Source organism: Pempheris klunzingeri, chromosome 12, assembly GCF_042242105.1.
Source record: "Pempheris klunzingeri isolate RE-2024b chromosome 12, fPemKlu1.hap1, whole genome shotgun sequence".
In the NCBI taxonomy this organism is placed as follows: domain Eukaryota; kingdom Metazoa; phylum Chordata; class Actinopteri; order Acropomatiformes; family Pempheridae; genus Pempheris; species Pempheris klunzingeri.
The window spans coordinates 25,974,147-25,995,451 of record NC_092023.1 but is presented as its reverse complement, the minus strand read 5'-3'; the positions used below and the strand labels follow the sequence as shown (position 1 = coordinate 25,995,451).

Genomic DNA, 21,305 nt, shown 5'->3' with positions numbered 1-21,305 from the left:
CTGTTTATGGTAATACATAACCCACTAAACTATCACGCCTGTATATAAACGCAGGGCTTTGACCTCAGTTTTCTGCAGAAGTAATTAATTATCATGAATGCATAATCAAAAGAGCCACGCTTTAGAGAGTGACAAAAAAAAAACAAGTAAACTTTAGTTGTGTCACTAATATTGGATTTTCCATCATGACATCACTGTGTAATTAATTGAGCTGACCCTGTTAGACCCTGTTAAGGCTCTATGATAGTCCTCAGCAACAGAAACTGGAGCTTTGTTATCTCCTGCTGGTGACACACAGCAGAAACAGCATGTGGGCCTTTGACTGTTGACTTGGCTGATGCTGATACTGTTGAAACAACGCTTTGAGCCAAGGATCAGAGAATGGCTGCCTGCCCTCGCCCGGTGGACACTGCCAGTGCAAAATACAATTATTGGTCGTGTATGTGTGTGTGTGTGTGTCTAGGTGTGTGTGTGTTTATCTGAGAAGGAGGGGAACAGAGACAGAGACAGAGCCATGATGATGATACGTATGCCTGCATGTGTGAGCCTTGTTAGCATGCAGCTAGCAATGGAGCCACCACAATAATCACAGACCCTTACAGGGTTCAAACAATGAACAAATTCTTTAAAATGCTTTTACAAATGACGGAATTTGAGCCTGTTTTGATGCTATTCTGCATTTGTTTATTGGTAGTGACTGCCATTTCCCTGCTGGAGTCAGACAGCCACCAAAAAGCTGCATTCATTTAATCTGGCGTGTTTTCATTTTCATGATCGATAACAGAATCACTGTTTTACAGTGCACTCTCCTCACACCATATCAGAGCTGATTAAAATTACTGCTGATGCAAATGAAACATTGCACAGCTGCAGATTCACATTAAAAACATTTAACTGACCAAACACTGGGTGGTTGTCATTGTGAAGCAGCCACTCAATGTTCTTGTTATCGCCGTTAGCACCGACCGCAACCGTTCATCAAAAATGGGTCGGCAAAACAAGGCAGTTTTGGCATCTCTATATCAGTAATAATTCTATTTAACCATCATGCCTCGAAATTATGAAACCCTACATTTCTAAATAAAGTGAAATCACAAAACATTTATTAAGACTTGACTTTGAGTGGTTTGATTTTCATCACTGAATGAGAAAACAGGAGTTGAAATTGGCCAGCTGTTTCTTCGATTGGCCGGCTGTATTAGAGGAGAGTCGTGTGTGGGGTCGGGCCAATCCAAGCACCTACTGCTGCATCATTTAAATGCTAATTCAATTCAGCAATTTGTTAAAGCATTTAAACCCACCAATTTATTAATCAAAAGTAATTGTAAAAGCTTATAATTCACACACGGGCACACCCCAGGTTCAATATTTCTCAGCACTTGTAAACATTTCAAAGTTATTTCGGGCAACTGTTGTTACAATAAAATACCTTTAAATAAAAATGATGCGTGATATAGATAGAAAGTGATCGATGTGCACCCTGGTGGAGGGTTTATTTCCTTTCCTTGTTTATTCACATAAGAGATTTAACTTTTAAATTTGATTTTTATCCTTACTAAAACTATATTGAAAAAAAAAAAAAAAGAGCAGACATCCTTTATCTCAGATTATACTTCCTTCATTATCCCTTTCTCAAAGCAATTGATTTTAAAATAGGTGTGTGAACGAACTTCAAAGACCCATATGTCAGACTTTGTTCAGTCATATTTCTTGATACTTTCATATCATTAAATTATTAGAGGCACACCACGGGCTAAAAGACATGGGCTTGCATGTAATGCAGTGTAATTTAATGACATGATGCCCATAAAAGGCCATTGCACTGCTGTGTCATCATGCAATAAATAGTGCTATAGAAAGCAGAGACTCTGAGAGAGACTGAAGCCCATAACATGCCATGTTAGCTCTGGACTTTATGCCTGTCTCGTCCTCACAGTGTTGCAGGACCAGAGGGCCGAGGCTAGATGAGTCAAACAGACGCCTGTCCTGACCTCAACACAGGAAGCACCTGATCCTGGCAGGAAGCTGCGTGCGCTCCTCCGTTCCCCCTAATTTGCAGGCAGCACTCGACCTGTATCAGCATAGGGACAAGGGCTCATTGCTGGAATGTATGGTGCAGACATCTGCTAGCCATCACGCCGGAGCCGCAGCAGAAAGACACAGATGCATCTTCTGTGACACATCTTCAAAAAAACAATAGGGGGGAAAATCTCAGTGGAGAAATATTAATATATTTCGATGGTATGCGAGTGTGGAAGAGGGATTTTGTCATCCGATGCCATCATTTTTCTTGATAACAGGAACCTCGCATCAGGTGCTGAGCAACATCAGGCTTTACAAGGTCGTAGCCAGTGCACATTCCCTACAAAGTGAAGCCATATGAAAATAACAACCATCAAATAACATTAAAACATTTGCTTGTTAGAGCACCACGCTGTACCCAATTGAAAATTGCTTGTTGCCAAGTGGATGAATAAGGTATTGTAAAATGGAGCTGTGCTCTGTAGAGGTGGATGGATCCAAGCATGGCGAGAGCAGGGAGCCCAGAACGTTATCACTATAATCCCATAATGGATGCTTTAGGGCTGGAAAGGAGAAGCTCCTCGTCCTGCCATTGGATACCACTCATGGCTCTTTGTCTGCGGACTGCGCAGAATTACCCTGTAATTGCTATGGATTGTTCCGTGTAAATGAAAAACACATACAATTAGGATTACACAGAAGAAATCCAGAATGTCTGTGGCGCAGACGTCTCAGGACGGCACCGTCTGTGAATGTAGAAACACAAACTGTAGGGGGGAGAACATGTATGCATGTGGCAGACTGGTGCACATTTTTCCTCATTAGTTTCCCGCAAACAGTGTCACATCATGCATACAGTACATCTTCATATAATGTCCCTTCACTTCACACATACACACACAGACTACTAACCAATGATTTTCTCATTCCAGAGCAATATCCCCTGCGTGAACCAGATGTAAGGAGAAGAGGAGGATGATTCTATCACATATGAGATACAATTCCCCTGTGGACTGCAGCACGGAGAAGGGAGATAGCGCAACGGAGGGGAGACAGGGAGGGAGGCAGGGGGAGATTGCCTGTCTGTAAGCAGTCTCTCAGGAAAAAAAAAGAAAGTAAAGACTCTTGGATTTCTCTTTACTGTAGCTAACAGCTTCCAGTCAGTAAAGTGGCCATTTTGTCCCGCTTAAAAAACTGCTCGGCGCACCAGGTGCTGACAGACACCATCCTGCAACAACATGAATCTTAATCTTTCCATTATCAGACTCGTTTAGCCTTAAATCATTTAACCTTTGGTCTTATAATTGTCAGCTAGTTAATAGTATATTAAAACTGCTTAAGATATATATAACTGCACTTGCATTCAACTCTCCCTTTTTTCTTGTTTGATTTGTGCTAAGCCTGCTGTGGCAAACACACACCACACTGTGCTGCGTCTATATGAAGGACCCCCATTTTTCCCACCAACCACTTGCTGCATATTGAGGCATTTCACCCCTGAAAACTTCCCGAGTCAACTTTAGTCTTCTACCACTGATCGTGGGGTAATTTCAGCACAACAACTGTTATATGCTTTCCTGAGAGCACTTTGACAGAGACTTGAGAGGCGAGGCGGAGAGCAAGGCTCCTTTGTTTTCCCAGCACATATTTCAGCTGATCAGAGGATTTGAACTAGCAACTTTTGTAGCACGAGCTCCTACCTCTGGCTTTAAAGCCAACTGCTGCCCCCAACACAGGCGGTACATAACAGGGCAAAGACCACACAATGACTGCATTATGAGACAATTTTTGCCTGGGGCTTTCTCTCTGCAGATTCTGCACTAAATCATTGCTTTATATTAGGCTTGTCAAACAGTTAACAGCAGGTGGAGAGATAACAGTGTGGAGGCAAACCTATTATCAGAATAGATCTACTTAATCATGTTCTCATTGTGCTAACCACTTGAAAACACAATGTTAGTGAAATGAAACAGTTTCTTGCTAATGAGAAGTATCAGGAGGCATTTAAAGGCCCTTATCTCACAGATATCTTTTTGTTAGAGCTCAGCACCATGTCGATATTAAGAAACCGTTCAATATGACCTGAAGGCCTGAAACATTTGCTTCTTCTTCAAATTTAACATTTAAGAGCTCGAAACAATCAAATCGAGCTGCCAGTGCATTAATTGTTTTCAAGATTTCTAAAAAAAAAAAAAAAGATTCAGGATTCCAAGCTACCAGAGGTCTTGAAACAAAATACTGCTTTTCTTGTTTCTAGATAACAAATCTTCACGCAAACACAGGCCCAATCTAGTTTTGACCTTGTAATATTTATGTCAGGAGATTGACTGACTGACTGATTGACTGACTGCACGTACCATGGCTGCACCACTTCAGGCCAAACACAAATATCTCATCAATTATTGGATTGCGGGGAATTTTGTACAGACATTGACGTCCACCTGATGATGTCACAGAAGGACTTTAGTGACCCCATTCCTGTAGCACCACAACGAGGATGAAATTCAGTATAAACATTCATGCTCCCTAGAGGTTAAATCCTGCTGACTTCAGTAATGCTCTGACTTTGTCTTTAGCGCCACCAGCAAGTCAACGGTTTTAGTTGAAACATCTCAACACCTACTGTATGGCTTTGGACGTACAGACGTTGGTGACCTTTCATCTCGTACCATCATTAAGTCAAAATGTCACTTGTCTTACACACAATACCTGCAGAATTAATAACATTCCCATCAGCATTATCAGTGCCTTGTGTTCAGTTAATTACCAAATGCTAGCATGTTAAGCATTTACATGTATGGGGGGTGTTCATTTCTCAAATAAAAGCACTCATCCACCTGTTATGCTCTTCAAAAGTAATGTTAATTTCTCCCCGACAGCTTCAGGAGTTGATTACAGTACTTTATTTTTCCTGACAGTTGCAACATGCTTATTTTCAAAAGTCCAAAAAGCTTTCAGGCCTTTCTTGTGATTGATAAAACAAACGTGTACACGCTTATTCTGTCATTGTTTTTCATGATAAAATTGCCATTTAAAAAAAAATATGGCCTCTTAAATACAGTAGCCCAAACCTTTTCCCATATTTGCAGGGATCAGACTGGCTCCAAGACAAGATGCTGCAGAACTCAGAGACCTGCTGGCTTTCATTCTGACCTCAAATTCAAGGACACCTGGAGTCTGAGGTGATTAACATAAGTGTTATTGTATTATTGAGAGCATTAGTTGGGGACTATGGGTAGGATAGAACTTTTTACACTACAAATTCATTTAAAGCAGAAAAACATGAAACACGATCACTACATTATGGTTAATATACCTTTTTAACAGTTTTCCCGTAACGTATTTTATTTCTTCTTTTCTGTTTCAATTCAACTCACTTGTTTTGGTTACATTTGCATCAGCTTTAAGGGCTAATAAGTATAACCCAACATTTTGCTAACCTCTCGCGATAACAGTGAGTCCTTACCACATCTGAGCTGCTGCTCACGCAGGTTGCGGAACTCCAGTCCGTGGAGGTAGGTGGGGAACATACACACCGTGTCGTTGCCAATCCTCACCGAATTGCTTCGAGCCCAGAGGAGCAGCCACTTCAGCTGACAGTCGCAGAATAAAGTCTCAGTGCTGAAGTGCCTGGAGGGAGAACCAGCCAACAGTTACAACCTGCGTTTCTGGATTGTTTGAACAAATATTCTTCGACTTTTTTCGTTCAATATGGCGTTAGTCACAACAGACATTTTCATAATGTTATAAGAGGAAACCACAGGTGTAACTGATACAGTGTGATCTGTGTGTGTGTGTGTGTGTGTGTGTGTGTGTGTGTGTGTGTGTGTGTGTGTGTGTGTGTGTGTGTGTGTGTGTGTGTTTGTCTTACAGCACTCTAAGAGCCACAAAGTGGGTAAAGAGTCCCACAGTCAAAGTGGAGAAGATGTTCCCAGATAAATTCCTGATTGGGGAAATAAGACCAAAGGTTACTCCTCTCACCAAAACCACACTACTTTATTTTCTTATATTAGTCCATATCAGACATCATAGTTGGTGTAAATTAAGCATAAAGTCACACATGTTTTCAATTTAGAGGTTACTCACAATTTTGAAAGGTTGTCAAGATCAAGAAACATTTCAGGGGAGAGACAGCCGATCCTGTTGTTGGACAGGTCCCTGTAAGGTCAGAAAAGGTAAAGAGAGAAGAACATACTTCAGTTCATATAGTGAATAGTGATACTGTAGTTGACCAAGTGAAAGAATAACAGTAATCATGCAAAACTATGTGTCTGCTAGTGTGTGTTTTCATGCATGCTTGCCCCTTTGAAACACAGAGAACTTAAACAGCTGTGAAAGTTGTCCATGTTCATTCATCTATTCAACTTCCTGGAATATCTGCCCTGACCTTTTGCAACCTCATATAACCGCTGCTGGCACACACATCCCTACATAAACACACACGTGTAAATGCAGTGGGCTTCCATATGCGAGTGGCTGAGCGCTGTCGCGTCCGTGGCTCCGTGCCCTCGCGCTCTGTAATTAAAGAGCTGCTTTGCTGGAGCAGCTGTGGGAAAATAAGCAGAGCACTCGAGTAATCACCAGTTGGGGAGCACTTAAATTAGCACTCTGCTGCTCCCTGAGCTTGGCGCACACGCGCCCCGAATCAGCATGGCTAACTCACTGCTTGCATCCCTGCCAGCCCAGATCCCACTAACTATCAGGCTGCAATCATGTCACTCACTGTGAAGCCTATATGTAGAAAGCCAGGATGAGAGTAATCGTCGAGAAAATTACTCGAGTAGAAGAAACCCAAAAACACAGACTTTTTTTTTCTGGCCACAATCATTTCTTTGTGCATACATTGCAAATGAGTTTATAAGGTTTTTCAAAGTTTATGTAACTTTTAAGTCCAAGCTAGTATATTGTGAATAAAAACCACAAGAAATAAGGAAGTTTTGTTCCAACAACATGCATACTAGTGTAACAATGGAGTGGTGCACCTGCCTTTGGGAGATATTTAGTCATTTCACTTTTAGAAGAAGAAATAATGCAAATGTCCTTTTACAAATGAAACATTTCGCATTTATAAGCGAAAACTCACTCTAGCTCACTTCAGTACACTTAAGGGACCTATGATCTGCAAGGTGAGGGTCACATGACAGACTGAAACACCCAAAGGTGTCAGGAAGCTAACTTTCGTTAACCTTGTCTACTTGTACAGTAGAAGACGGTACGATGCAGAACTGAACCCTTAATAAAGCTCTTTACAGCTGTAAACCTCCCTGCTAAGGGTTATTGAATGAAAATGCCAAGATTTTGATTTTGAACAAACATTCTTTTCTACAACCAGTTCCACAGAAATGTGACCATTTTATTATTTTTCATAAACTGTCATACAACATCAACCTAAAACACACAGACAGCCAATAGTGGTCAGCAGACTGGTTCCCTGGCGGTAGCAGTGGGTCAGCTGACCCTTGCCTTGCAAGTTGTAGCCGACTGCTGTGCTGTATATTGAGTTATTTCAGGCTCTCTGCTTGAGCTACTGTTAAACATTTCATTTTATTTTTTATTTCATTTAACCTATATTCAACCAGGTAGGTCAATTGAGAACCGGTTGTCATTTGCAATGACGACCTGGCCAAGAGGCAGCATGAGAGGCAGATACAGAACATAAAGACATAGGAACAGACAATACAATCGCACAACATGTCATAACAATCCCAAACGAGAGTAACAATTTCAGTCTAACTCAGCCTAATGGTTATGTCTTGACAGGAAAGAATGAGAAGGAAATGAATGCCTTCACCAAAGATTACATAGTCTTTTCTTTAACACACTACCCACCATAAGGTCAGTGGCTCTAATCCACGGTGGAGGAAGTGACTCCCTTTCCTTAACACCCCCTGCAAAACATGAAACCCCGCAGACCCAGCAGACTCCAGCAGCTCTCACTTGTGAATGTGTCTATATTAACTTGAAGGGAGGCTCTGCTTCAAAAAGGTTATTGCTCCTGGAGTAAGAAAAGTCCCAAACCGTAGCTTTAGCATTTTTGCCTTGGTTAAACACTCTAGTCCTCTCTTCTCTGTACTTCAGACTCTCGAGCCTCAGCACTTGTCCCCGTGTGTCCCCCCCCCCCGCCCCAGAGAAGGCTATTAGAAGGCTTCATGATACTTACAGTCTCCTCAGAGCAAACAGACCACGGAAGGCCCCAGGCTCCACTGTACTTATCAAATTATTCTTCAGGTCCCTGGAGAAGAGAGAGAGAGAAGAGTTAGGGACACCATTTAAGTCAGTGCTGTCTGTCTGTCTGTCTATCTATCTATCTGTCTATCTGTCTATCTATCTATCTATCTATCTATCTGTCTATCACCTGCACCTGTCAGCTAGACAGCACAAACCGTTTCCTCAGTGCTTTAGATTCAGACCACTTCCAGCCAAGAGGCAAAAACACACATGTTGTGGTTTTAGCCGGGGACTCCTTGGCCACCCCCACCCCCCATCTCCACCTCCGCCTCCCACCCCAAAACCTCTGATGCTACTAAAAATGGATCTCAGAAAAATCTCCTCTCTGGTTTTCTCTGCAGGCCAAAGAAAACTTCCTGAAATTGTGTCCCTGGTTTCCTTTAACTTTGTTATGTATGTCCAGTGTGATGAGAACGGTGGTGCCTTTTTTTTTCCCCCAATGTGAGCAACAATGTAGCTCAAGTCAGCCTAAAACCTCTTTTTTAAAAAAATAAAAACTAAATGAACAGTCACACAGGCCAGCCAAAAGAAACAAAACAAGACCAATGGGACTATCAAAGCCACAGTCATTGTCCCAAAGTGAAAATAAAAGTAAGCCTAGAACTCTCTTTATTTGACAAGTGGGATAGTTTTGTAACAAAATGCTCCCTTTTATCTAATCAAAGCAGAAGCTAAACAACTCACCGTACTACATTCAGTACAGAATGAAAGATTTATTGGGGCAATATAGTAATGCAGATGTTCTCTAATGATTGGAGGCATAGATGTCTACATCATTTTTACTAGATGTGCTGTATGAAAAGCCTCATCTATGCTTGTTTGACAGTAACTGATGCTAATTTGGTCAACATGAAGCATTAGTTCCACACACAGAGGATGAGCCATCATTAGTGGCAGAAAAATGACTCCCATCTAGGGCTAATGATCTGTATCTTGTGTTAAATTGTTCAGTCCATGGCTAAAACACACTTTGTCTGCACCATTAGAAGTCCCCAACAGCCTCCTCCAACAAGGTCGGGCCAGAACAAAAGCTCTCGTGGCAAAAAAGTATGTGTAAATGTGTAACAGATACTGTATTTGTTTTCCACTTTCTTTAATCTGGAATTAATCTTATGGAATTTCCCCCCTTGGGGGATCAATAAAGGTGAATTGATTGATTGATTGATTGATAATCTAATGTGTCCCGTGCCTTTTTCTTTATCTGGTATTTGGAATGACTCTGCGTTCTTGGTTTGACCTCGACCTCGACCTCGACCTCTGAATATATAATATACCTTTCTATTTCTGCTGACTTTTCACAATTTGAATTACTAATGAGACTTTGTATAGACATCCTCCAGGATTTGTTATTCACTCAGGAAGGTGCAGCTCGCCTTAGGAAGAACACTGAGGTTTGCTTTCCTGACAGACTAACCTCCTGGTCTAGTCAGGTCGGCCAGCGGCTAGCTCTCATCTTCACTCCCATCCACACTTGTCTTTGATCATGTGCAATATGCTACAAAAGAGCGAGTGGAAGGTGGAGGTCGAAAAGGTCATCCGTTGTGCCTTCAGCGCCTCCTTTTATCCTCAACTGTCTTGCCGCTCACTGCTCTGCCATCTCTGAATGCGCTCAGTGTTTACAACTTCTTCACCTTATTGAGTGACAGTGTTGCAAAGGGACGAAGGTCACTGCTGCAGCCGTGTAACGTCAGTCCTGCTGAGTGCAATTCCATAATGTACATAACAACACAACTAACAGAAGAAACAAACTTATAGGACACATTTCTAAGAGCTCTGGTGGCTCAAAAGGATGCCAAAGCTAAAGCTAAAGCAAGAAAATCAATAATAACAATGTTTAAATCAAAACATAAAAAGCAGATTTGACCTGCTGAATGTTATCATACATCACTATAGAAAATAACTGTGATTTGTGAATTTTGTCATAATGTGCCGTCGCCCTAAGTATCATCTGGAGTCTTATTTTCTTAATGGCTTTCTATATTAGTTCATTTTTAAAGTCACATAAAACAAACAGCAGCATCGCAGGCAACACAACAACCGTTTACAGTCACCAAAATCTGAGCCAACGAGTATCTGCAAATAAATGTTATAAATTACGGTTGTGTGTTAAAAACTGCTGGGGTTCCAGACGGGTGGGGTCTGCTACATAATACAACGGCATGGCTGCCAAAAAGCTTCAACAATCAGAGGAAACTATTTGAAAGTCGATTTAGCATCCTTTTCAGCATCCTTTGGTGTGATTAATTGTCTGGCATGACCCATAACGTCCTCTGTCAGCGAGCTGCACACATGTGGTAGTCCAAACAAACTGTACTAATCATTTACAGTTCATTCATCACATTGGGAGGTTTGTGTTGGAATCCGACTCTGAAGCGCATCAGAGGCCTCACACTGTCGCTATGTGGTGAAATAATTGCCTATAATTTATTAATACTGTCTCCTTCCCACTCTCAATATTTTTAAGATGACTTTGGTGCAACGCGGACTTTTCACTGAGGAAGGAGCAGCACGGATTGTTTCCCTGTCCTCCCCTTCTGTACGCCCTCACACAAACATAGTATCGTCAGAAGATCCCAACAGGTCTGGGGATCAAGATTTCTCCTCAGTCATGCACATCAGCTAGCTTTACACCTATTCAGATGTATTTCCATCTATCCTGTTCAGGGTTGTTAGGAACCGGAGCCAATCCCAACGCAGGGTGCATCTGGTGAGGTCACCAGTCTAACACACAGGGGGACACCTACGGGTAATTCCCAGCTTTAAAAGTACCTAAGTGATTGTCTTTGGACTGTGGGAGTGGCTGCAAACTATCCAGGGAATTCTGGTGGCTTACTGAATCAAACACACGGTTTCCTATGTTGTGTTAACCACTAAACACGCTCATTCACACATTTACAGAACTCTGAGACTGGTTTTACAGAATAAGCCTGTTGATAATAATAAAAAACAAACAGACAAACTGATTCTATAATAACTTGCACTTTGAATTCAGAGTAATTCCACAATATTTCCATCTGTGCAACAACACAGCAATGCCCCAGTCACCACTCTGTCGGTCTGAGTTTGTCTTTTTAAAACTGTGCCCTTCTCAATCTGATTACTTTAGCTGTCCTTTAACTTTAGTGCCAATGTTTCGCAATAAAAGTTTTCCGGGCAGAGAGAAGATTATGCCACCTGAGGCTTTCAGCATAAAACGGAAAAAGCACTGGATTTGCAGCATACAGAAACAAAATATTAATATAGAAAAGTGGAGCAAATCAGAAAAACGCTGGCTCTGATTGAAAGCCCTGGCCACTATTTGTGAACGTATGGTGCACACACACATACAAACAAATGATAACTACCTTTGGGAAAGACTTGTCCCACATATTCACTGTACAGCTGGAGCAGCTCAATTGAGATGAATGTTTAAACAATAACCATTTTCTACTCCCCCGGATGCATATTTGAAGAGCAGGAGTAGCCCTCAGTATAAACTCCAACATTTGTGGTTAATGTTTGAAAAGCTACTGAAGTGCTGCCCAATTAATTTAAACTGCACTGTATATCTTAGCCTGCTCAATTTCTCCTGAGCCATGTGACCCCGAGGATATCTGCGTGCTCACTATGTGACACTAATAGGCAGATTCTCCCTGAAGCGAGATGATTACCACATCACAAAGTCTGCGGAGGTGCGCGCACACACACACACACACACACACACACACACACACACACACACACACACACACACACACACACTAACACTGACCAGACCACACACATGCTCCAGGCACAGTTTCTAGGCAGAGCACAGCTTTCTCTTTGATAGCTAACACTATTTAATCATGCAGAGTCTCATTAAATACATCTCAATGTTGATGTAATTATCAAAATACCACCAGATTCACAAAAGGTCAAATTCTACATGAAGTACATAAGCAAATAAAACTGAAGCTTGCTGCAGCCACTCGGGCACTCGTCCAAATGAAAAGTGATGCTGCGTGATGTATTCGATTGTATGTGCACTTAATGAAATGAGACAATGACATACATTCATTAGTATACCTTAGCATAACCTGTATCATATTTCTCAGTGGCACATTGGTGTGTAGAGCAGGATGTGTGTGCGTAAAGGCACCTTGTTTTCAGTAAATGAGAAGAATCCCACGCGTATGTCAGAGAGCTAATAATCACTCCCACATCAATAAACACTCATGCACTGTAACTATTTTGATAACTGATCAATTATTTTAGCTGAGTCATTCAATATTTGCTGGCTAACCACTTTGCCCCAGAATGAAATATCTCAATAACTATATAAGGGCTTTCTGAGAAATGTTGTGCAGACAGTCATGGTTACCTGAGGATGAAACCGTCTTACTTTGGTGATTGCCACTTAGAGATTGATGTTTGCAACGGAAGGATCACCATGAAATTTTGTATAGTTTTAAATTCATGGTCCCCAGAGGATCCTACTGACTTTGGTAATTCATTGAATAGATTGCCACAAAATGTTGGGCTCTGACATACACGGTTCCCAGATGATGAATCCTACCAACTCTTGTGTTTCTTTGACTTTTCTTTTAGCACTGTTGGTTCACATTTGGGCTTCCATCTCAAAATGACATTCATTTCCTCCTCTGGATAAACTGCAATGACTTGTATGATTCATATCAACGTAAGCCCCAATCATTACCCACTAGAGGTTGCGGCGGTGTCTGCATCTGCAAAGACCCTGCCCTCTGTCTGTATTTTCTTATTTTGCTGTTTTCAGAACTTGAACTGGGCAGCGGGTATGTGGCACTCAACCAATAGCAACCAAGTGCCAGATCGTAAGCACACATCCAAGAGGAAAGTCGGAAAATGGCAGTGAAAAAAATACTAATATTTCAAGGCAAAAGGCCAAGTGGACAGAGCTCGTTCAAAAACAAGAGGGAATCTGATTTTTTTGTACAAAACTTAGGTTCATGATTCTCCCATCTACCTAAACTGTCATTTGTATTTGGTGCTGATATTAGCATGTAGCTGTACTTTTTATAAACTAAATGATTAATTAAAAAAAGTCACTCGTTACTTGATTATGAAACTAATCAGCAGTTGCAGCCTGAGTGGAGAAACCAAGACAGAGGCAGATACACTGGTTCTAATGCGAGGTGTAATATATTTTAGCACCAATCCTGATGCTAATGTGGAATCTGTTTATTAAAACCATTTATTCACTTGTTAAATATTCATGGTTCACTTTGAGGGAAAGCCTAGCCACACACTGAATTACAGCACTCACTGAGATGGATAACCACCAACTAGATTATAAATAAATATGTGTTGAAAGCTCATTGAGGAGGGGAAAAAGGTGGACAGTCAGACAGTTCAGTCCAATTAAACAGATTGAATGTGTTAGCATTGTGACAGGCTTGCAGCTACCGCTGCCAGAGTATCAGACAAGGGACTTTTCTTCTCTGTGTGTTTGCATAAGGTAATTATTACATACAGTGATTAATTATCCAACCTTCTTGGCAAGACATATAGCACGATCTAATAGCCTTTTTGGAAAAGACACATGTCAATCTAAAGCTGGTAATATTTTGCACACATTTTTTCGCAGTACAAATAAAATCACAGAGGTAGTCAAAGATGTGAGCCTTTGCCACTTAAATTATTTCCACAGTCTGAACCGAGTTGAGGCAACGATACATCTCTCCCACACCGCTGGAGTGCAATTTATTCTTGGAGGGATATTTGCTGTGATTTTCTCAGATTTCTCTTCTGCCTTAGAGGAACAGAAAGGAGTAAAAAGGACACCTTCATTTCAGCCTACGCCCACGATTAAAGCATGAAACCAACAGAAGCCATTTTACAGCAGATGGGAGAAAACAGTCCTAGGAACCCCTGAGCTGTGAAAAAGATACTTTCTTGGGTAACAGCTCGGCAACTGTATCCTATTTTGGAACTACTGTTTTCATCAGTATGAGATATTTCTATCAGTACAAAGCAAAAGTTCAAGGAGAGTGTGAAGAATATTCTTCCAAGAGACGCTTTTGATGCACGGCCTCTTGCTCTCCCGCTATTGTTTCAAATAGCAAAACAAAACAAGATATAACTCCCACAACACCCCAACTGGAAATTATTATTGTAGATATTTCTATTCAATTATCAGCTTTGCAGCATCCAGCTACCTTTTTTTTTTTTTATAACAGACAATCTGTGATTACCAGCCCAGAGAAGTCAAACACAGGAGAAACAGAGGAAGAGTCTGTTTTTTTCTGTCTTTCCAAACTTGGTCAGTAAATCGGTTACACCCATGGAGCTCACATGCTTCGCCTCAGCTGTGACCCTGCAACGGTCGCCTGTAAGATAACAATAAAACCATTCATATTTCAAGACTGCGCTTTGATCCATTTAAGGCTTCATCTTACTTGGTGTCCTCTCTTAGGTACACAGGGGAAACAAATACCAGTACAGCCACTACAATCTAGTGTGAAATAACACCACAGTGGAGCGCACACACTGAGGCAGAGCACTAATTTAAATAGAAATATGACTTAATTACACCATACTTATTGATTAATTGTGAACAAGTTAAAAGGGATGGAAATTAGCCAGAAATATGTTCTGGGATTTTAATCAGATGATATAATTGTACTTTTGGAGTGTTCTTAATAAAGAATTGATGAACATGTACTTTTGTCGCTTTCAGTAACGGATGTAAAATGGAAGGGCTCATAATTACAGCATCAGTGCAAAAAAAACATTAATTTACAATTAATTTTTATTTTTATAATCATAGAGCTCAGTTAAGAACAAATTATTTTTTACACTGACATCAAGCCATAAGAATATTGACTTACTAACATGTATTTGAATTCAAAGATCAATCAAGACATATTGATTCCAACAGGTCAATAATGCTCTCATTTTTCCTGCTGTTCCTGTTACTAACCTCTGACCTCTGACTGAACCTTAGGGTCAGTTTGGTTTATGATCATGTGAGATCATTGAGCTTTTCCCAGCTGCACTCTGTCCTCCGAGACGTGGACGTCAACCTATCATACATTCTTATGCATAACCCGCCACAGGATGTGTCCTTCAGTGGTTTGCCACGCCCTCATCCATCACCCCCTCAAGGAGACACATTCACGAGGAAGACTGAATAAACGTCACCTCCATGACGGGAACAACAGGAGTTGCAGAACTTTTCTTAAAGGACGCCTCCTCGGACCCGTGACGTCTACTTCTCAGAATGAGCAATTGCCAGATGCCAGTCTGAATTCTGATACTGTCTCTGGGCCGAGGTCCACTCAGTCTGCTCAGCCTGCCTCTAAATTCCTCAGGCCAGACAAATCACATTTGGTCGACCAGACTTAAAAAAATAGAGCCACTGTTCTCAATAAAAAACATTTAGACAGTATGCTGAGAATAAAGCTTCTGTCACATCCACCGCCATAACAATAAAAATAACCACTACTGTAAGAACACACTGTGTGCTTGTAGCCAGTAGGAGCTTATTTCAAGACCAGTGTGTGCATTTGACAACCTGAAAACACATCCACCTTATCGTTATATCAAGACATAATTCTGAGCTGGAGGTTTTGTTTTATTGTTTGAAGTAATTGTTGGATTGTGTAACACCAAAATCAATCTTCTGTTTCATTTAATCTTCTATTTTTTTTACCCGCGGTGTGAAAAGTGGAACACAGTGCACCATTTCTTCCTACTCGACTCATTCAACATGGTATGGTTTGTGCAGATATTGTACGAAGCTCTACTGAAAAAGAATCTTTGCTGAATGAAATGTACTTTAAATCCAGTATATCTATAAAAACATTATCACAGCTCAGTGTCACATCCAATGCAGTTTAATCAGAATGAAAACTGAAACAAATATGCCAGCCTATGCTGTTTCACACACTTTCTTTACACACACACACACACACACACACACTGAGCGCTTCTGTGGTGGGAACCCATGATGGTGCAGCAAAAGCTAGATTCAGTGTCCAGAGAACAGTGATGGGCTTTGTTCCTGCTTTGCTCCCATGGGACCCAGTTGATGGTAATGGGCTTGTGTCCATATGGGACGATAGCCATCATCCGACTGACAGGGACCCATTAAGAGGACACTATCGGGGCTGAAGAGGCAAATCACATTGAAAGTGTTCTCCTTGGGGGATTTGTGGAGCTGCTGATGTGCTGGACTTGAATGCAGTGATAATGATAACATTACAGTTGATTAAAGTAGTATACTATATATAACTTATGAGTTTTGAGAAGTTGCAGCGCTAAAAAAAAAGCGACATAATAACGGACTTCCAGCTTTTTACCCTCTGAGCTGTGATTAGAATGTTTTTAAGCACCAGCCTCTGTGATTTCTTCCCCAATGACAATATAATGGGGATGAATGAAAGTGCAGAGCGTCTTAAAACTCCTGTTGATGTCATCAGGGTCATTTTCATCATGTAAAAAATGTCATTTGTTTGTGATTGTCAAAAGCAATTGTAAACATGTTAACACGCAATACGGTGAACACTGTAAACAGTATACCTGCAATGTACTGGTAGTATCCAGCCATGTAGATTATATTGATTTGTTCTGCTTTGAGAACAATGGAAACAACGCTCAGAGCATTCAAAAGTTACTTTTACAGAAGAGTCTACACTCAGCAGCTCTGTGAAAGTAAACTTGGGTGGAAATCAGCATCAGCTGCTCATCATCATGATAAGAAAATATTCAGCGTAATTTGGGCAAACTGACCCTTTAATGAACCGAACCTATTTTTTTTCTAATTTAATTTCCATTTCATACGAGGAAAAACTTACTCTGAGGATCAGTGTGTTCCCACTCCTACCCCAAAGGTCCACAGCTGCAGCAGTGTGTGACAAACACATACACATGCATTATTAGCTTGTCAATCAGCTGCCAATTCAGCACAACCCTCAGATCCAGGCAGTCAGACAGCCGGGCAGGCAGGCAGTCAGTCTGCCTGGCCAGACGAGGGAACAGCTGGCCGCCACTTTCAACTCACTGAGGCTACCTGGCTTGGCACCAACTGCTAGAAACGGACATAACTCTGCCAAAAGCTACACGTGGCAGGACGGACAGTCGGGCTGTACCCAGAGAGTAAGGTGAGGGGAGGGGCAGTGCACCCCAACTGCTGCTTCGGGAGGTCAGCCTCAGCAAACCTTTGGCTGAGTGTCCTTAAAAGCCTCACAATCGTCTCTCCTTCACTCTGGAGCTGGAGGGTGGAAAGGTTTAATAGCACTAATAGAGCCCGGGGGAGACAGGTGACATCATCCTGTAGGTCAACTAACGACCCAGCCACCCAAAAAGAAGAGGAAGAGGGGCAGAATTATTCCACTGACATTATTCTGATCTGAATTTAACTGTCAAGCAGTCAAGGGAGACAGGGGCCGACTGACTGTAATAATATTCAGAGCAGTCGCTGATGTAGCTCGTGTGTGTGTGAGAACTTAATGTGTGTGCTCAGCGAGAGTGTGCATGCATATATGTGAGGATGATTGACTGAGAGGGAGGGAGTTATCAAGCCCGTGTGATTTCAGACCCTCTCTGATTTCCTCGTCATCAGCCACTGTCAATGTCACCGGCAGGTATAAAAGCAGTGATCACTGGGCTGGACGGAGGAGAAAGCAATCAATAGTTGGCTTCGGAGGGCAAGTGGGACGAGCCAGGACAGCCTTTTTAGAGCTCATCATCAGGCGGCACGCATACGGCCCTCCGGGACATTGTGCATCATGTGGAGCTCATCGGCATGGACTCTGTGCAGTCAGTCCATCTGTCAGAGCTGCCTGCTCTGCACTGCATTAGGCCTTTGTATGATGCTATATATTACCCCTTTTAGAACATTTACTGTGGCAACTGAGGTTAAGCACAAGATCTGAAAGGTGAAAACTACTGGCAAGGCTCCTGCAGGGTGAACCCCCCTCGACAAGGATCTCCTAAATCCCATCGTGTCGCCCCTTCTTGTCTTCCCCCTGCTAAAGAGCAATACGGCTCTGTGATGACAGCTATTAGGACTCTGGGGAGGGCAAAACAGCAACAAGAGCTTGATTTAAGTACTCACAGTTTTTCCAGCGCAGCCAAGCCATAGAAGGAGCCATTCCTTAGCAGGGAGATCTTGTTGTTACTGAGGTTCCTGTTTGGGGGCAAAACATAGGCGGGTGAGAAGACGAGGTGAGAATACAGAGAGAGAGAGAAGGGGGTTACACGTGTAAATCTCACAAAAATAAAGCCGCAATAAATTAGTTATTCAAATGGCTGATAAATTGTTTATCCTCTGACTGTCAATATGTTGGCATGAGATAAGGATTTATGTCTGATGAGATTATGGCTGTAAATTACTCATCCCGACCACGTCTCTGTCTTGTTTATGGCCGTTTGTGGTTAAGACGGGTAATGATCCAACCCACCCCGTCCTCCACTCCTCCATGTCAAAATATCGGCCTAATAGAAAAGCTTCGAGAAACGCCGCTTCAGCACAATTCAATCATCCATTGCTCACTTTACAACTGCAAACAAATCAATGAAATGCACCACGGGGATGTTTAACCGATGAATTAATATTCAGAGGTGATGCAGGGCCTCCATTTCGATTATTTCACTGACAGACGTCACTATGTTTCCCTTCTTTTCTTTTCTGAATGAATTATGTGTGTTCTGAACAGTGAAATGAAAAAGTATGTGTTCTTCAAGTGATGCATTTGTCTGGCAAGAAAAAAAAAAGAGGAGTGCTTCGACAGGACTTCTCGCCGCGAGTGTGTTACTGGCAGGCACAAAGGCACACACACACACACACACACACACACACACACACACACACACACACACACACACACACACACACAATCTTGTCACATTATTCAGCACAAACTCACAGGGCCTTGGGACTTGAGCTTTCCCCCAATCCCTCACACATCAGAGTGAAAACACACACACACTTATATCACTGTACTTGTGAGGTCTGTCTTACACCAACTCCCTTAATCCTCAGCACTCTGGAGGTACCTTTAATCACTAACCTAACCTAAATCTTGAAGAAATGTGAACTGGACAGGAAGCGTAACAACACCAAAACAGACACCCAGACTGCAGCACATACAGTACAGTCCGGTGTTATGCAAGGAGAGAAAATCCCACAGTGACCTGTTAGACCGCATAAGACCTGTGTTACCTGCTGCTCGAATGCAAGAGGCATTTCAGACTCCTCAGGTCGACTCATCCACCCTGCTAATAACTTCCGCTATGCTTGTCCAGCATAACCTGGCCACACTAAGGCGTGAGAAGCTTAGAGCCAGTTACTGCTGGTGACACACTGATACAACAGGACAGTATAGGTAGGGCAGTGCACACCATGAGGCTTAAGAAATGTTTCTGTGTGGTTATAGGAAGGTGAGGAGAAGTTTAATCATTTTCAAGCAATTCAAAATAATAAATGAGGTAAATAATAGATATGATGATACACAATAGAAACAAGTAGATTTTCATTGTGCTCATAAATTAGCCAAAGTTCAAAGGCTCTGAGTCTAAATCAGCCTTTCACTATGGGTGACAGCGTCCTCCATGAATTTACCAGGAGTATTTTCTTAAGATGTTGTGTTCTGGTCAAATGGATGGTCTGGTCCAATATTGGATACAAGTGTAACTGGTCCAAAGTTGGACCAGTTGGACCAGGACCTGTTTTATGTGTTTCTTCCTCATTGGTTTGGAGTGTGGCGTTCAGCTAGAAATAGGTGACGGCACACATTTTTCTGCACTAATCAGTATTTAGAAAATGTTTCAGTCAAAATGTGAATATGGTTATAGGATTGCTTCTCTCGTTGCCGTCCTGCCGTCAATCAAATCTGATCAAACCACACCGGCAGTGCTAAAGCAGATTACCTGAGCATGGCATTTTGAAAGCCTTCATAATACCAGCGCATAAATAACATCTAAGGTTTTTCAAACTTTAAAGCTGCACGACTCAGTATTTTCACATCAACAATGGACCGGTTGACTATGAGTAATGTGAAAGGTGCTGCTCCTAGTGAAAACCCCACAGAGCTATATCTGACTTTGCAGTTCTTCTCACTTAGTGACTTTTTATGCATTGTTTTGGCTTCACAACCCACAGCTTTGCTGTTTTTCTTCAGCCTGACCACTCTCATCAGCATGTTCAGCAGAAAGCAATAAAAACCTACTGTACGTAGCCCAGCATCAAACACTGACAGGCTGGTAAAGATATCAGTGCATTTAGCAACTAAACAGATGGTGGACACTGAAGCAGAGCTAAAAGCAGAGTTGAATCTGTGGTGGAGCAAGAAACACTACTAAAACTGAATGCTATTGTTGGTTCATATCTGCTGGACGTGTAAATAGACAACATATCTGCTGCCTCAGTTTGATCAAAACATGTCAGGTTTGTGGTTACAGCTTGTTGCAGTTCCCCAAATAGAGAAAAAAAAAATCAATTTATGCAGATTTAACTGTGATTGTTGCAGACTCAATAGTCAATGCAACTCGATATTTAATTACCTCAGATATGAAACATGCAGCATGCTAACAACTGCTTTCAACTGCTCAGGGTTTGGATAAAAATACTTTATTTCCTTATTTTCCTTTTCGTTTATATGTCAGTAATTGGAAGTGGTAGTAGTGGTGGTATTGTGAAGGTGAAAACAAATATTTGTGGTTTAAGCAGATATTGAACTTGACAGCCACTGATGTCCAAAACTATTTTTCTCAGTTGCTGAAAAGTTCCACTTGGTAAAACCTTCTAAAACCCTCCTTTCCCACTCCTCACACGCACCTGTGCGCACAGAATGTCACACAGCTGTTAAGCTACAGTACAAAAGGGTGAGTGGCTGATGATTTATATGGCGCTTATACTACAGCCCAGATTCACATCATTTTAAATACACCTTGGATGGCGTTTCTGGATTTCATATCTGCTAAAATATTGATTGCTCCAGCCAGCTCTTAAATCATCCGCTGCAGGGCTGCTCTGTGTCTGTAACACTGTGGACTTGTGCGTGCCCATGTGATCTGATGGCATGAGCCCCTCTTTGCATGTGTGATGTTGC

General features: G+C 41.8%; 1 protein-coding gene across 1 annotated transcript in view; it reads right to left on the bottom strand.

Moving 5' to 3' along the window:
* The window catches only part of LOC139210718 (adhesion G protein-coupled receptor A3), a 136,966-nt gene that overhangs the window by 103,886 nt on the left and 11,775 nt on the right, over nt 1-21,305 (bottom strand). Inside the window, exons 2-6 of the mRNA XM_070840850.1 lie at nt 18,311-18,382; nt 8,183-8,254; nt 6,109-6,180; nt 5,894-5,965; nt 5,489-5,652 (exon numbers count right to left, since the gene is read on the bottom strand). Of these exons, the coding sequence (XP_070696951.1) occupies nt 5,489-5,652; nt 5,894-5,965; nt 6,109-6,180; nt 8,183-8,254; nt 18,311-18,382 (452 nt within the window). The remainder of the gene's footprint in view (nt 1-5,488; nt 5,653-5,893; nt 5,966-6,108; nt 6,181-8,182; nt 8,255-18,310; nt 18,383-21,305) is intronic.